Below are 18,670 nucleotides of genomic sequence, written 5' to 3'. Positions count from 1 at the left end.
ACCCACACCTGAAACTCTGCAGCAAAGGAGAATAGATAGCGTTCACCATCTGTGCATTAGGCTGTTTGCCTGAAGTTTAACTCTATAAAGAAACATTATTTTGGGACCCAATAAAAAAAACATATTGGGCCTAATTTAATAAAGCTATCCAATACTATTATAAAACAACCTGGGTGATCCTGCAAACCTGTAATAGATGCTATTATTCAGCAAATGTTTTCAACCCTGGACCAGATCAATTTCAAGGTCACTTAGGTTCATTCATGAATGTCTATCATCTCCTCCTATCATCTCCATCTCCTTTAATAAATCCAGCCCATTGCAACAACCTCAGAGAGATGCATGCAGTATATATGGTCTGATATATGATCACATATGTATCATAGTTATCAATGCTGCCATTAAATCCTGAAGGAAAGGGATACAACACTCATAAATACCAAACACTTAACTTTGGCACAGCTTAATTACACAACACATTACTGAAAAAATGCAAACGTGTAAATGCTTCATATAGAGTTATGTTTTTCAATTAGGGACTGTCGCTCACTGTAACAAGAAGGAAATATATCCTCCATAATACACATGGCTACTGTAATGATGAAAATGTTTAATACCTGGATTGCTTCTAAACTAATCCCACGCTATAATGCATTACCGTATAACTCATCCATGTCACTGACGGTTTAGTGGTGTTCCACATTAGTAGATGTCAATGTTTGGTACCATAAGCTAGTAATAAAAAAGTCCTTGTGTGCCTAAGAGCTAACCTTAATGCTGAACTCCCAGCAGATATAAACGAAGCAAATTATTGTGGGCTTTTATTTATGAATACATTATTAGATGTACATGTTTTAAAATGGAGAAGTGTTAGGCCTCTTCTAGTTTCTATACAACATTGAAAAATTGAGAAGCAACACAAGCCACCAATTAGTCATGTAGCAGTACAGTAACACATACCTTGCATTACAGCTTGGAAGCCTGAAACTCTGCTGCAAGTTCCCCCACCAAATGTTATTCTACATATATAGCTATACTTGAGTATTGAATTGGAGTTCACACAGATTGGATATAAAGCTTTGAACTGGTGGACAAGCTATAGGTTTGCGTGGGCTTAGGGGCTTATGACTCCACTCCCCCCGAAACTTTGGCTGTCTCATAGGAAACAGACATTTCACATTATCTGACTGAAGTGCATCAAATTCTCCCCCTTGGCGTGACCTTTGAGATGTTTGGTTTCCAATTTTCCTACATCCCCTGAAGAAGCAATACTGCGAAACGTGTTGGGGGTTTATGAATACAAAATAAGAACTTGGCACATCTTATTATATCACTACAGTTAGACTTATACTATAGCTGCTGCTGCACATGTAACAAATAGAACAAGATAGTCGTTCATTTGTTAGCAATAGACCCCTCTAATAAAATCAATGATAACATCTACTCTTTTTTAATCATGCACAAACAACCAGAAAACCCCTATTTTTGCTCTCAAGCCTTCTCTAGGTACTCTGGTCCTTTGAATTACTGTATGTAGCAGTGCTCATGTGTTACTAAATCTATTTTCTTCAAAAAATTGCAAGCCCCTACTGCAATAAAACAAACCCCTCTGTTTGCAATCCTTCCTATAATATACACTGAGCTGTGCAGCTAAGTGTACTATTCCAGTATAGCTCGCTGTGAGGAATGACTGAACTTCTGTGCACATGCACGACATCTAGGTCATTCCCACTTGGACAATCAAGATGGTCAAAGATCTTGAACCCAGTACAGGACCTGCTGGTGCTGAAATGAATAGAGGTAAGTTTACGTAAAGCGGACTTCAAAAGAATATGAAAAGCTCCCTTATTTCCTGTACCGTCACAGCAGTAAAGACTGAATGGGAGTGCAGAGCCTCCTGGGATATGCACATCACAAATTCCAGGAGCCGTGAGCTGCTCCTTCTGCACATGCCCACGATCACATGTGCAGTGAGATCAGAACTTTCTTTTTTTACAATTACAGCGACATACGTCACCTGATCTTGCACCTGCGCAGTGCAAGAGATCCACGTGCATAGGCAGAAGAAGGAATGAGACCGACATGAGATGGCAGTGCCTGGCGCTTCCTCAAAGCTGGGGCAAAGCAAGAAATCAGGACAACGTGGGACCGCATGGAAGACAGTAATTAACCACCCTAGCGGTAATCCCGAGTGACTTGGGGTGGATTTTACCTGCAAATAGCGGTAATCCCGAGTCACACTCAGGGTCGCTTTAACCTAAAAAACCCACTTACCTTGCTCTGTTGTCATCCCCTGTCGTCCAGGTTCCGATGACATGTCCTGCTCCTCCGATCTCCAGCCACGAAGTTCAGAGACGATCTCCGGGGTTTTCCGGTGACGTTGTTTTCCGGTAATTTTGTATTGGATTCAATACAAAATAGCTGTATTGAGTCCAATACAAAGAAATTTTCATTTAATATATATATATAATTATATTATATATATATATATATTATAAATGCTACTGTATACTTACATTACATGTTTACCATTTTTTTTAATTTTTTCTTTAACAGATTTTTGTGTTTTTTTATTTAAAATTCATTAATAAATGTAATAAATATTGGACATATTTTGGCAAGTTATGCCTAAGAATTAAAGCCTACAATGTAAAATAAATTTCCATGCAAAAAAAATGTCATGCTCTTTGCATGGAAATTTGGATGTAATTAGAACGTTAGGGAGGTTAAAGGTAAGTGTCAATTTTTTATTTTCACTTTAGTTCGGCTTTAAATATTCAAAATCATCAGGCAGGTAACTCTGTTTAATTGCAGTAGAGGCATTTCCTGCCCTTTTTGCAATAAACAATCCACCTGCTTGCAGTTTTTTTTCTATTTAGGTTTAGTTCTGCTTTACCAAGAAACAAAGTGGTAGGAGAAGACAGATGAGCTTGTCAATGTACTGCTTCTTCGTCATGTAATCTCCACTATAAGCACATGTAACAGAGTGAAAATGCGGAACCAAATTAGGACATGGATGCTACTTCATAATAGAAAGTAAGCAACTGTTAAGTTTCATGGTAGCAACCTGAAAACAGATTGCAAACAACTTTTTTTAAATTACATTAGACTGTAAAATCTTTTATGAGATTTTAGTGATTGGGATTACCCAAAGTGGGTACAAATATACTTCTGGGACCTTGCGGTTAGCAGGCCCAAACATACCTGTTCCTGCTCAATATCAGTAGGAGGTCTACTTTAAAATAATGTGTTTGTAAAAGTTTTTTTTTTTGATACTTGTTTAATGGACTTCAGAATTTGTCTGGTTTTATTAGTTCCTTTCAATACTTAAAGCATTAAGGACTGGGCAGGAAGCAGGTGAGGATTTACCACCATGGATAAGGACTAATAGGATATAATGGGCTGGAGGTACTTTACTATTCAGACAACAATCAGAGCAGAAGTCCCCATAAATGACACATTTTGGGCATCATATATCTACCTGCTCAATCGTCATATCTGTAATCAAAGCATCTGGAAGGAAATTTCCCAGCAGCAACTTTTTTGAGGCTCTGAAATATCATGTGATTGAATTCTGAGCATCACAAAGCAAGCTGATGCAGAAAAATGCGAAAAGGTGTGCCAAAATAAACCATGTCTTTTAAGGATACCCAACCTTTATTATTTATGCCAAACATTTCGGCTCTATGGTTGCTTGGAACACTGGTGCTGGTCTACAGAAATACGTCCCCATCTTGAATAGGGCTGGTTGGCCACATTTGGCCTCCAGGATGGAAGTTTCCAGTTCTAAACATTGGAACCAGTTAGACCAGGAGCCTGCTTTTGTCAAGTCCAACATTGAACAGACACAAAAAAAAGTTTCTACTCAAACCAGCAAAACTGAACATCCCTGAATCAAGTGCACAATGCTCCAAATGTAACGTGTATTGAAAATGTTCTTTTCACCAGAAAAATACACCGTATTTCAATAACCTTTAGATGGTCTTTATAATATGAAAGGCTTGAAAGACTCCTTAAATTCCTCCAAGCTCTCTGTTATTACTATGCTAATTTCCGTTCTTTGCCTTCAACTAAGCTGGAGTGAAGCATTGTTAAATGAATGCATCATCTAATAGCACAATTGAGTGTATGGTGCTTGTGTTTTCTATAACGGTCAGTTCATCCCAATTATCTGACAAGTGGATTCCGCTGCATGAATAAAATAGAAGTTTTATGTATTTGCTACACTTGTTGTACCTCATTACTTAGAAAAACTTTAGAAGCTGTGTTCGTGAAGGCGGATAAGAGCAGTCAAATTAGGTTGGGGAAAAAAAGTCAAAAAGTTAAAATGAAGATTATGGTTAAAGATGTGCTTTGCTGGAAAAAATAAATAGACGTTCATTTGGAATTGCTGGTTTCCTGGATGATTCAGCTTGCTGGTCTGGAGTCATGATGTAGCCAGTGATGTCGAGGCTTTAAACTGCATTCTTGTTCTGTCTCAGAGACTCCAAAAGTAACCAAACAAGAGGATCAGCATGACAGCCAAGCATTGAGAACTTTCAGATATCAGCTGTACTAACCTACACATTTCTCCTAAATGTGGCAATTGACTCTAAAGTTGCGTACACACTTTTGTACATGACAATTTTTGTCGTTGGAAAGGATCTTTCACGATCCTTTCCAACGACAAGGGAGTGCACGATGCATGAACGATGATGTACATACAGCACCGTTCATGCTCTATGGAGAGGGGAGGGGGAGAGCGACGGAGCGGCACCCTGCTGCGCGCTCTCCCCTTCCCTTTTATTAGGATCGGCTGTCGTCCATCGTCCGTGGATCCGGCAGGTCGGTCGTCCGGACGATGGACGACACCGACTGTACACACGGCAGATTTTCACCCGATAATTGGCCGATGCCGATTATCGGGCGATAAAAATCTGACATGTGTACGTAGCTTTAGAGTTTGGACATAATTTGTGCAGCTGACCATACTGGGGGTCTTAGGGTTTTGGTTAAAATAAATTAAATGGTTACAAAACACAAGGCTCATTGAGTGGTATGTTGCTACCCATTTTTTGTTGTTGATTTTGTTGTTAATTTTTTTGTCGGGAAAGCAGAAATGGTCATTGAGACCTGGACTTGAGCCAGCTGGGTGCCACTAGGGATGGTGTGGGTCAAATCTTTTGGTATAGCGATTTTTTTAACACTTGGTGTCCGAGAAGGAAGACCTGTAAATCTCTCCAATAGGGAGGGTGAGATACCTGATAAAAATAGGTTGATGGTCTATTGGTAGGTAGAAGCTCACAGTTAGGGGCTGCTGGAATTTTCTGGGACTTTATTCTTAAAGGGCGAACAAGTGGAGAAAATGTTCCCAATCACCTTCCCTTAAATATCGAACAATTTTTTACATAATGCAAGATTTGTCATCTCAGCTGACCATACTGGGAGTCTTAAGGGTTTGTGAAAAAGTGGAATGGTTGCAAAACATAGGGGTTATGTTGTTGGGGTTCTGTTTTTCAGGAAAGCAAAAATGGTCATTTAGAACTGGCCATGAGCCAGTTGGGTGCCATTCGAGATGGGGGTGGATTGTAGTCAAACCTTTTGGAGTAGCAGATGCCAAAGACACCTTTTCAAAACCCAATAGTTGTCTGGTTATTTTTTAGGTAAGTTTTTTTTTTTTTCAACCAAAGTTTATTGTAGTTAAAGGGCTGCTATGGCTATTTTCAAAGCCCACATTTGAAGAATGCCACAGCAGGGACAGACATAGAGAGAGATAAAAAATGTGGAACTGCACTCAGGCCCTGGAACCTCCTTAGCTAACACCCCCACAGGGGACCAAAGTCAGATCGACAGGGGACCCACTGTTGGCTATGTCCACCCTTGTGCAACAGTCATGAAGTTCAAGGCCGAATTCCTATTTTGAGATTGAATTTTCCAAACTGAGATAGAAAAGTAAGAACTAAAACCTAAATGGCCACAACTTTCCATTCCTCCTATGACTACAAACCAGCATGTGAGCCAACCATAATTACAAAAGCTGGAATAACTGAGCTCAAATCCCGATATCCATGTTCGGCTGTCACACAACAGGGTGATAAATTAGCGTAGTAATAATTTCGGTGTCAGTTTGCTTATAAAAGAAGTTTTTTTTTTTTTTTGCTTCCTCTAAGAGATCAAAAACATAACGCGTTTGGGGAATTTCATTTTTAATTATGTGGTGAGAATAAAAAGGGCGGCTGAGAGTAGAACATGAATAATTGATACGAGATGAAAAACAAAACTCTGCAGGTAGCAATTAATAACAACATCATTTGCAAGAAATTGACTGACCCACGAGACGTTACCTCTGAATAACCTCGTGGTTTTTCCTTGCACACGCGGGCATTCTTGTGCTTTACCTGTGACGCCTGATACTTTTTTAGATGAGTAGTGAGAAGAAAGTTTATTTAGCTATGGAGTCTGAATTATTTTTAGTCTCTTAAAGGGATAGTCCACCCAAAAACTAACAATTTGGCTTTGTGAAAGTTAGTCTTGGTTTTTGCATTTATATTAATGTTGCAATCAGGATGACTGATGTTCAATTGGATTCTATTCCAACCTATCAAACCTATTCTTTGGTTACGCCATTTTTAGCACACAGAAGACAGCTGATCCAGATTAACAACAGGTTTCAAGCTACTTGCACCTAATGTATATATATATATATTTATTTATTTTGTTTTTTAAGCCAGTTGTCAAACATTACCATGGTGGTCAGACATGATCGAGCTAGCTAACCAGTGAAAGAGCCTACAGATATTTACTTTACCAATTAAATGGATGCCTCACTGTTAATAAAGCATGAGATCTATTATGGACCAGGGAAGGAGAAGCACCTGCTCACTACCCCCACCTTTCCTGGCCAATCAGGCTTCCATGGGCCTGGCATGAACAGGAAGAGTGGGGTCCCAGGCTTCCTGCCCTCATTTTCATGGCCAACCAGACTCCATGCCTAGAAAGGTGTCTTGTATTAATGATAAGTCAATATTTGAGGAAAGTGAAGAATGTTATCGGAACAATTTTGTATATGAATATTATGATATTGTACCCGGTAAAGTGTTTGCATAACGTTAATATTGCCATCTGATTGGGACATAACTTATTGTTGATCAAAGTATTGGAATGCTAAAGGGATCAAATGAACTCAAAATGTTCTAATGCAAATGAACTTCCAACTTTTAAAATGTGTTTTCAGTATGTTTTTTATTGACATGTATCCACAGGTCCTCCTTACACCCCCACCCAAGGAATATGGGTTGCCATACACCATACCATACACAGGATCTTTGCAATTTACTCAAAGATCCAGTGGGTAGCTTAAAAATAGGTTTTCCTGATCATATTTTAACTTTGATTTATGTAAAAGCAAAATTCTTTTTTAAAAATAGTATCTTTGGGACATGTTCCAACAGGTCACTTTGCTCTCCCTCCAACCCAGTTGACAGCTATAGACTTCAACACATTTTGGGCTTATTGTTTTTAATTAGACCTGTGCTGTGAAAACATTAATTAAACTCGAAGCAAAAAAGTAGAAATGTGCAACTATATGTTTCTAGTCCTCAGACCCACTGCCAAGAGACATATTAGTCTATTATTACTGCTATTGTCAGATTAACTGACATATATTGACTCTGCTATGTCTGGACATCTAAGCAAAAACCCAGCCAAGAAATGCTTAAACAAGGAACAGTTTTTTGCTAACCTTATGGATTTTATGACACCTCCTGCTTACCAGGGCCTCAGGTTATTCTTCTTTTAAGACCAAGAGAGATTTCCCAGCAAGCTTAGCATGTTTTAGAACCCATGGCCACAGTATGTTTAGGGATTCTTGTGTTGCCAATGAGCCAATAGGAGATGAGGTTGTGATTTTGTTGCAAACCCACTCATGAGGCTCATGCTCCAGAATCTTTGCTAAAGCATTGATCATTAACTGAAACCAAGGTTATGGTTTGTCCATCCTCAATCAAATTTTAATTCATATTACCATACCCTACCGTAGGTTAGACATATATAGACCTTCACTAACCTCTGCGGCCATCCAGCATAGGCTCTTGAATTCAAAGCATACTCCAGCTCAAAGCGCGTCCGCAAAGCAGCAACATGGCTACGCCCTGGCCCACCACGAGCAACCAGACAGTCTGAAGAGGAAGAAGGAGATAGGGAACCGCTGCTGTTACTGGATGCTGGAGACATCAACTGCAACGAGAAGGCATAGGAAGACTCTTAACAAAGTTAATTTACAAACTTTACAAAGTTTGACCTTTGTAATGTTTTTATGGATATACATGTAAACGGATCAGACTATTGTACTATTAGTACACCCTGATCTTTTAGGAATCCCGCATTCCCTGAGTGCAGTTCACCTGTACATAATGAACTTTTTCCTTGTTTCAGCTCCAGTAGACAACACAGCCTGTACAGGGAGCAGAGTTTTGGGAGGGACCCAGCCGCTCCGCCTACTACAGGCTGCCTGCAGATAACTACAGGGGGCGGGTACAAGACCAGTCACCCTGCACTAGGGAGGGTGCAGCACTCAGCAGTCTTTATTACAGGAAACTCCTGCACATTGTTAAACTGCAGGAGTCATTTAAAGCTGGACTAATACACAAAGCTGAAAATAAATACATACAATAAAAAAAAAAAAAGCCAAGATGGGAACAGGTTACTGACCCAAGCTCCTGTTCTGCTGGCAGCAGAGAATACATTCACTGTAAATAGGATTTCCACCTTGGCGTGGTTGTGAATACAGAGGTGTCGTAACGTCATGTAAATTGCAGTTGTTGTGAACATTTTATAAAAGTCATTGGGAAATATGAGTTCCATTTACTTTTAACACATAAGCCTTAAAAAGTATGCAGCTGTAACAGAATCTACCTAATAAAATATTCTTTAGCAGACACATTTATAAGAAACACAATCAAATGTTATATCTAATGTTATTATTCACCTTCTGTTGATGTGCAAAAAGTGCTATAGAAGAAAAATATTCTGGCAGAAAGATTCAAGTAATAGACAGCAGCATAGAGACACATTATTGGATCCAGTCTCTCATTTATATTATTCGACATACAATTTCCCTGATGTGAACAGGTGAATGGAGCCCGGCCATAAAAATGAATGGTTCAGTCTCTCATGGAAAGTGGCAACAATAAGAGCGCTGATGTTAAATTAAGGAACATGGAGCTGGCCGGCGGTCAAATTAGGTGAGCTGAAAAATGTCTTTAATTTCCTTCGTCATTTTTCTCGACCTCTCTTGCCGAAGACGTTTCAGCTGTGTTTTGGCTGAACCATTCATTTATTTATTTAGGTCGTTGATTGTTAAGAGATAATTCTATATCGGTGCTATAATCATTATTTTAATACAGACAGAAAGTCAGCTGTAGCACCTGAGGCCTGAGAACAGTCATCTGTTTCTAATGCCGAGATAAATATGTATAAATGGAACTAAATGTTTCGCTTTTAAAACCACAAAGTGAGAAAAAAAAGGCAAGCTTTGTAATGTATACAGAGAACAAAGTATTTTATGTTTTTTATGTGTATTGGTATTTTTATATGTATGCAGGCACTATATGACCATATGTGTGTAGACAGCTGGTTTTCATACTGATATTCAGTTACAAATTTATGGACAATAGCACGGATCTATCATCACACTTTTTACTTTTTATAAAAAAAAGTCACCTATTTTCGCGCCTGCGCAGCGTGAGTCAGGTAACATAAGCAGAAGCCAGAGGAAGAAGATGGCGACACCCATTGGTTTCTTCACACTAAGACGAAAGAAGAGTCTGGGACAGTCCGGGACCTAATTAAATCCAATTGTGGAGGTATCGAGGGCTCTGAAGAAGTAAAGGTAAGTGTGATCTTACTGACAGTTGAGCTCTATTATGAAATTGTCCGGACCACTTTTGAGGCTATACAAACCTTTTTTATTTGGGAAGCTTTCCAAAAAGATTTTAGAGCAATTCTATGGGAATTTGTACCCGTGCAGCCAACAAAATCATTTGTGAGGTTGAGTATTGGTGTTGGATGAGAACACCTGGATTGCAGTTGGCAATCAAACACATGCCAAAGGTTCAGTTTCCTACTGTCCATCGTTTTAAGAAGGGAGGTAACTTTTGTTAGAATCCACTGCTTTTCTTTTCTTCTCATTTGTCCCTTTTTGTTAGCCTAAGGTGAAGGCTTTGTTGTCTGGGCTTTATGAGATCATTCAAGTTCCTTCATACCAAACTCATCAAATCATGTTTTCATGGAATACAAGAGAATTTCCCTTCCCACTTCAGTTTCAAATTCTATATATAGCCAACTCGTAAAAACTAATCATATCGATAAATAGGAAAGAAAAGAAAGTGAGGGGCTTCAAGGCTATGTTTCAAATTTATATTTAATAAAGATTGTTGCAGATATAATAATAATAAACCATTTTAATATCCATTTCCCATTGCATATTCAAATCAATGCATGTCTTCATGGAGCTGGCTTTGTGCACTGGACACAGTCATGGTAGAACAGAAACAGGGCCTTCACCAAACTGTTGCCATGAGGATGGAAGTGGAAATTGTCTTGGTAAGCTGTGGTCTTATAGGCTCGGCTCATTGAAAACCCCTGAACCAGGGGTTTAACTCTCAGTCCCAGGGGCCCTAGGAAGGAACCCCACTTGCATCATCTAGCATGACTGCACAATATTCTCAAATACTGCGGCCACCAGAGACCAGAGAGTGCTGCAGTGTGACAGATTGAGTGCCTGGAAACCTTGTGTGATGTCCCGGGTCTGTGTGCAGTGCCCCATTCATGGTGCCCTGTGCATGGTGTGACAGCATTGTCCTGTGCATAGTATGTACGTAGCATTACACATATTGTATAGATATAACATGTGGATATCTGTATGCAGCCCCCATTTTAATTACCATAAGGATGATGCTGTAGGCTAAAGGTTGATGATACAATCATTATGCTTCACCCTACAAGAACAAGACCGGCCACAGGTCCCCCTGGAGGCAGGTCAGCCACGCTTTCCGCAATAAGCTACCAATATAGCCAAAAATGCATTTAATAGTATGTTGCATTAAGACTAAGCAGTCCAGCAAAGGGGACAGCTAAAGTGTTGGGTCCAACCATATAACGCATACGGGGTGCACTCTGTTTTAGGGGTGTCACTCTGTTACAAAAAATGCAGAAATAACAACTCTACTGGCATCATCAAACTATGTTATAGAAGGGGACAATAAAGTACAATAAAAACTCTATGCCAATGCCAGTTAAAGACTGCATGAAGTATGCAATTCTCCAATTCTGTCCGTAGCTTTGCTTTACTAGACAAGAGTTAACATTTGCCAAAGATATAAAGAAGAACTTGATTTTCAAAAGATAAACTAACACCCAAATATCCCACTATGTTATCAGCATGTAGCATCTTAATAAGGACAGCCTAGGCAAAACACACCATATAAAATCAATATGTGTTATAAAGTGTCAATGCCCCATGTTTAATAGGTATAACATTTCTTAATATTGCCTTAGCCGAGTTGGCGTCTCGTGATGGGCAAGTGATGTATGGCACTTGTGGGAAGAGCAGAGACTGCATTTATCACACGCCGCAGACACTAACAAAATACACAATTTGTTGTACGCAGAGAATAGTTACCTGAGATTTTTCATCCGGGGTGACACGTTGCTAGTTACTGCATTTTCCTAACGCCGTGTTTGCTGTTACTTTCATTATATTTTGTATGTATAATCCTGGATGAGCATGGGGATGGCATTTAGTAAAATAACAAATCACTACGGCTTTAATAAATTAAACAAAATGTATCAGAACTGGCATCTCGTTAAGAAAAAGTCTTATTTGCTGGAGATTGGCTAATTTGTTTATTTTTTCCTGGTGGGAAGGATGGTATATTGTCTTTTAAGCTGGCTTTACTTATGTTTCCATATTTATGTTTTTTTATGGCTTTGGCCAGGTGGGTTGGCATGTGTTTACAAGTGCTGGCATTTCATATCCAAAGAGTAATGTCTAATAAAAACACTCATAATAATTTTTTTGGCCAGCACATGTTAACGCACTTCATATATGTAAACCAACACAATTAAAAACAGCAGTCAGATTCTGTACATATGTTAATATATGTTAAAATAACAATATGTGTACTGCTTTACCATGCACATGTCATGGTACAGTATATCACATGTTCACCACCATCATTCCATTGGGATGCAAACACAACACAATCACACCTTAATGAACAGAAAGTTGACATCTGTGCACTATGGACCATTGTAGTGAATTGGGAATGAGTGCTGGAATGCCTTTTGAGATTTATTGGAACTGCCCTGTGACTTAGAGATTGTGGCCCATTAACAGTTTCACATTTTGGTGCATTTTTCTTTTCTCAACCCTTTTTTATATTTAAATCAATGGACAAGCATCAAAACATTTATTGACATATGAAGATTTATGTTCATGAACATTGGTGTTAGTATTATATGTTGCAATGGGTCTGATTTATCAAAGCTCTTCAATACTGGAGAAGATATATTATCATGGGAGAACCTGGGTGATCCAGCAAACCTAGAAAGGATCTGGTCTAGGATTGAAAACATTTGTCATTTATTAGCAAATGATTGTTTAAAAATCCATTCCAGGTTTGCTGAGTCTTCTGGTTCTGGGTCTTCTCTAGTCTTGAACAACTGTGATAAATCAGACCCATTGTATTTAACTTAACAATCAGCATGTATTATAATACAGGTCAAAGCACATAAACATTTTGGAAATTCTTTAAAAAAACAATTTGCATTTCAGTGGTTCATTGAATGAGAGTGTTTATTTATTTTGTATAAATTAGCAACAGTCACAAATTATATCAAGGTCTCTTTTTAAATCATTGGAAGTTGTGCAAGTGGGAGCAATCGAATATTCTTGACATATGTCAGGCTTCCAAGGTATCCATCTCTGTGGTCCTCCACAGCTCCCACTTGGTCCTGGGTGACCTTCATGCCACCACCCCTGGAAGACCCCAGATACTGACACTTCCAGAAGTGTTGGTTACCCAACAGACCTTAGGTAATATTTCTCAGAATCTGAGCAGCAATCCCCAGCCTAGGAAGTCAGAAAGGTAAATATATACCCTTCCTTCCTCCCCATGGTTTGGACATGGGAAGAATATAAGATCATGACAGGGCCACTATTATATTAGAGCCTAAGACAGCCAGGCTAGCAGTGACCAGGTAATTGGGCCAAATTCTTTACCTCGAAGGCTCAAGGCTCAAAGATAAATCAAGTTAATTATGAATTGACATATTTCAGATTCATACACAATTATTTCAAATTATCAAAGAACAATAAGGTGTGTATCTCCTGTTCTGTTATTCTTCACAGAGCTGGGGTACATCCAACTATACAGAATATGCGCTAGCACAAAAATTTTTTACGTGACTGCTTTTCCGTATACGTCCCGACGCGGTTTGCCTTGACTAGGCTTCCTCAGGGGTACATTACTGTATACCAATATTGGTCTATATATGTAAATATTACATATATACTTGGTTAGTATAGGTAAAGGTACATGGATTGTAACAAAGTATGAACTTTATAATGTAATATACATATGAGTGTTACCTTCTAGAATACATAATCTTATATGTATATTACATTATATAGTTCATACCTTGTTACAATCCACCTATACTAATTAGGTATCTTTCAATGTGTAATATTGACATATATAGACAAATAATGTATGAATCTGAAATATGTCAATACATAATTACCTTGATCTAACTTTGAGCCTTAAACCTCTTTCTTTCACTTTTACACAATTTACCTTCGACCAGGCTAGCAGTTTCAGAGTGATGTTAACATTTACAACCTTCATACAAAATTCACATTTCATTTTATTATCTTCTGTATAGCTTTTGGTGCCAGATTAGGAACATATATTAGGTATGGGGCTATTTTTTATTGTTTAATAACCAAATGTTATCATTTCTCATGTAACACACAAAAAGTTACCTCGATGTTACAGAGGCATTCCTCCAGGTTAGACACCACTTCTGAGAAATCAGGACGACCCTGCAGACAATAAAAGGCTACAATGAATATAAATCTTCTATTTACTGTACCATTTCATTTAGATCATGAACACATGAGCTTCGGCTTGTGTAAGATCAGTGTGCACAAAGCAATTGGAAAGCTTCAAACAACAATAATAAAGCTGCTGATCAGGCAATCAGCAAACATTCTCTGGTGGTAAATTATTGCTGGGTATTAAGGCGGTGACTGATTCCCCAACAAAGAACGTTTACAGAATGTAAAATTCAGGATGTTTAAAGAACCCTTCAGCTCCAGTATGGGAATGTAAACACAGATCTTAATAGAAGTGCTGAATGTTTCTTTAATCAAGCTCCTAACAGGATTTCAACATTGCATGGTTCAGCTTACAAATAACATAAAGGTAAACCCACAGACAACAAGAAGTCAATGTATATTGCAGAATGCAGAAAACATGTAACTACATTGACAATTTTATTATTGCCAAAGGGGTTAAAAACATCTTTAGAGTTCAAGTGGAGCTAAGCATATATGAGAAAAAATTGCTATATGCGACAAGGCAAGTTCATTGTTGCAAAAGGACAGACATTGCCCCTGCAACAAATAAACTAGTCTGCCTGTTCACAATCTTTCTTAATGAACACTGAGCTGTATATTCTGGGAGTTATTAAATTTCCATGGTGTGGGAGTCACAACATTTTGGGTTTACCAATGAAGATAGGTTGTTATAGATAAGGACACCGGCAAAAGATTGGGAGAAGATGGCGGTGCTTATAATGGAGCAAGGATGGGTGAGTGTTGATAAAAAATTGTGATCAGGCAAGTTGGGTTATGGTATTGCAGAAGGGGCATCACCTGTTCTTTCTGCAATAAACAATCTAAACGATTACTATTTTTTAATAATTAAGTTTAGTTCTGCATTCAGACTGTCCATGTTTTTCAAGCGGTACCCCTGTGGTTCACCACTAGCTCTCATCGGTATCCAAAGCCCTAGTTATCATCGAAACAGTTGAAATTCCTTTTTTTAGTGTTTTGCTTTTGGTTCAATTGCCGTGCATGCCTTATTCAGCATCCCAGGGCTGTCTGCTCCAAAAGTTTTCTTTTAACCTTTCCCTAATGTGCAAGGAAGCTGAACTACTCTACTACTACACCCAAATTCCCACAAATGGCACCAATGACTGTTCATGGGTGCGAAATGGTTGCAAACTGGGAAGTGGTTACTGTGGATCCACAACGTCAATCTGAACAGACCCTTAATTTACCTGATACATGTCAATGCTGTTAAACTTGGCCTGGGCATCAATAGCACTTGTTTTGACCTTTGTTGCATTTCAGTGCAGCCACTTGTCTAACACTTTGGGCCTGATTTATTAAAGCTCCCAAATACTAAAGAAGAAAGACTATCATGAGAGAACCTGGAATGGATCTCCTTAAGTCATTTGATATGAGCTGCCAAATGTTTTTAATCCTGGACCAGATCCATTCTAGGTTTGCCAGATCAGCCAAGTTCTCCCATGATAGTCCATCTTCTCCATCCTTGGAGAGATTTGATAAATCAGGCCCTTTATGTCTATGTGCACTGCGGCAATGGCATTTTTCCTGCTGAAGACAACACTTTCCATTCCCGCCTATTATGTGTTAGCATGGCCATTTTAAATATCCATTATAAAGGTGCATAACAAGGTGACAACACGGAAGCACAATCGCTAGACGTGGGCAGAATGTTGCAACACTCTACCAGTAAATACCTAAACAAAGTCCTTAGCAGAAGAATTCATCTTTAATTCTATATCAAATATTGAAAAAATGACATTATATGTTAAAGGTTGTGTGAGATTTTAATGATCGGGGTTTACAAATAAATTTAATTTCTACCCCAACAAGATGGCATTAAGCCCATTCTCCATTATAATGGCGCTGCTTTGCTGTGCCGCAGCAAACATAATTCTATAAGACAGAGTCATGTTGTCCTTCCGCTGGTGACACGAATATTAGAGTGTATGATCTAGTGTTCGGTGTTCTCAAAAGCGCAGCCATGAATAATGAGGCCGTAGATTCATTTCTACAGGGGAGAGAAGTGACAATGTCCTCTGAGTATTAATCAATCATTAGGACTTTCTCCACTAATGGCTGCAGTGACAGAGGTATCTCTAACCTGATGTGTGTTGCAGGTGTCATCTTCCTCCTGATCAGCACTTGCCTTTATTTAGTGAAGACCTGTCCTTCTTCCTGTGCCGTTTGTACCGAAGAGGCCACAATCTGTCAAGGATTGGCGCGTATAATAGGTAAGAGCGCTGTCACTGTTCTGCACAGAGGAGAGGGCTGACGGAGCGTTAGATGTGGAGGACTCTGATCCTTCTACACACACAAGTCTCCCAGCGACACCAATGTCACGATTCTCTGAGCATAGCAGATTAAAAATTTTCCATGCCAAAGTTAGATATTATGTGCTTGTGTTTTGGTATTCAAGATTTTATTTTTTATACCTGGCTTTTCGCAGATTTGTCCATGGAAACTTTTATACATTTAATAAAAAAAAAAAAAACATATTTACCAATAAAATCTAATTTTTCTGCAGAGGTAAGTGGACATAAAGTCCTTCTAAAGGGACAGTATTGAGGGTGCAGCTGCCCTTTACTTAGAAGATGCCTTCTGCAATACCTGTACTTTGCCACAAGATGTCCTCATATAGGGTTGCATGATGGCCAGTGTCAGACCAAGGAAAGAGTGCAGGGTGTCATGGACCCACCCCCTGCCACTCATAGTACATTAATGAATAAAGCAGCGGCATCACGGCAGTCACGGCAGGGTTGTTCTCTGCATCATGCAAAACAGACCACCACCAGGAGTAGACTAAAGAAGAAGAGGACCTATAGCAGCCTTTCTTGACCTTTTTATTATGGGGAAACCCCTGAAGTTACTTCCAGGTCCTCAAGGAACCCCTGCTATAACTACTATATACACAGATCACAGTATTAGTGTGGTGGGAAGAATGTCACCCTTACAGATAGCCAAAACGATTATTGGTGTCAGTTAAACTGACCTGAGAGGCTCAATTTGCTCATTGCTCAAGGAACCCCTATCAACCTTTGGAGGCAGGTTGGGGGTCCACAGAACACTGGCCCCTCGTTTTATTTCCTTTAGAATAGAAAGGAAAGCTGTTCAACAAGGCCAAAAACAACGGGATTAAAACACATTTTTAGTAGAGTGATAAAGATTAGAATTTGTTACAATGTTTTTATTTGTATTATTTGCACTGTATGGGCATCACATGTGAAAGAAGTAAAGGATAATATTCCAAATGAGGTTGTGGAGAGGGAAAACTCAACAGAAATATTAATGATGTTATACTCTCAAACTAAAAACCAAACATTGAGTTTGGCTTACTGTACCGGGTTTTTGGTGTGTAATACGGGGCAATGGCTCCCAAAGTTTAGGAAAGGTACTTCAATTATTCTGAACTCATTCTTTTTCCCAAAAAATTGCCCCTCATTAGCTGGAAAGGTGACTTTATATATTGAGGAGCGTAGATAGACCTTAATGGTAACCTGTAATGCTAATCTGGCACCAACCTAGGCTTGATAACTGTAACACTAACTTGGATGGGAACCCAATCCCTAATGCTAAGCCTAATTCTGAAACTAACCTTAATGCAAAAGTAAATCTAGCATTAACATTTTCCTGATGCTAATCCTATGAGTAGGTTCAGCCTGCAGAATGATCAAGCAATTCTACATGTCTCCCAATAGCTGGCACCTTTCCTTTCTTACAGAACCAGCACCTGCAGATTTGGCATTCTCTATGGGGCTGCCATTGGTAGAATCTACATGTAGCATCTCCCTGAGGCAGTGGTTAACTGGCATACAGAATCAGTAACTGCACCAAAAACCTTACTGCCAGTCTGAACATAGCCTAATTCCAACCCGAACATTAATGGCTACTTTTGTCAAAATATTGACAAATGCAAAAAAAAAAAAATAGTCCAAACCCCTGCTTCTCCCTATTGTCTTGTCTCACCCATCATTTGGCCAGCATTGAAGGGCTCACAGGGCAGCATTTTCCCATGCAAAGTAATATTTCAGCCCTACTACTATTCTTTCAATCTCTCGAACAAGCAGAACTGATATTATAACCAGTTGGAAATGTTGCAGTGTGCACAGGTACTCTTTGTTCTCAGCTCTATTTATCTATGGTCTGCAGGCTGCATGTTTGAAAGAGAGGCGCCATTAAGCAATTACATATGGGCGGATAATGTTCTGGAGATAGCGCAGCTTATTCTTAATGATTTATTTCTACAACTTTAAAAAACAATCTGCGGCATCATTAGGACAGTGGGGAGAACAGCTTGTGAGATTGGTGTTAGTGCATTACTTTCCAGTATATTTTTAATGTTAGTCTATTTTTTGCAGTTTTCTAAATGAACGTATTGAGAAGATGTGATTTCTCCCTTATTACGAGCCATTTCCTTCAGCGCAGAGTTGGAAACCATTAGCTGTTTTCATTTATCCAGACTGAAATAAAATGAAATCAAATAAAAATCAACACATGGGACGAAGAGCTGTTTTTCCATTATGGAAGACTAAAATTTTGGATCTCTGCCTTTGAGGA

The 18,670-nt window shown here is 39.0% G+C and overlaps 1 protein-coding gene across 1 annotated transcript in view; it reads right to left on the bottom strand.

Moving 5' to 3' along the window:
* TNNI3K (TNNI3 interacting kinase) overlaps positions 1–18,670 on the bottom strand; it is a 134,877-nt gene that overhangs the window by 16,739 nt on the left and 99,468 nt on the right. Inside the window, exons 22-23 of the mRNA XM_072419475.1 lie at positions 14,024–14,083; positions 8,045–8,214 (exon numbers count right to left, since the gene is read on the bottom strand). Of these exons, the coding sequence (XP_072275576.1) occupies positions 8,045–8,214; positions 14,024–14,083 (230 nt within the window). The remainder of the gene's footprint in view (positions 1–8,044; positions 8,215–14,023; positions 14,084–18,670) is intronic.

This window comes from Pyxicephalus adspersus, chromosome 8, assembly GCF_032062135.1.
Source record: "Pyxicephalus adspersus chromosome 8, UCB_Pads_2.0, whole genome shotgun sequence".
NCBI classification, from domain to species: Eukaryota; Metazoa; Chordata; class Amphibia; order Anura; family Pyxicephalidae; genus Pyxicephalus; species Pyxicephalus adspersus.
This window is presented reverse-complemented; position numbering and strand designations above follow the sequence as displayed.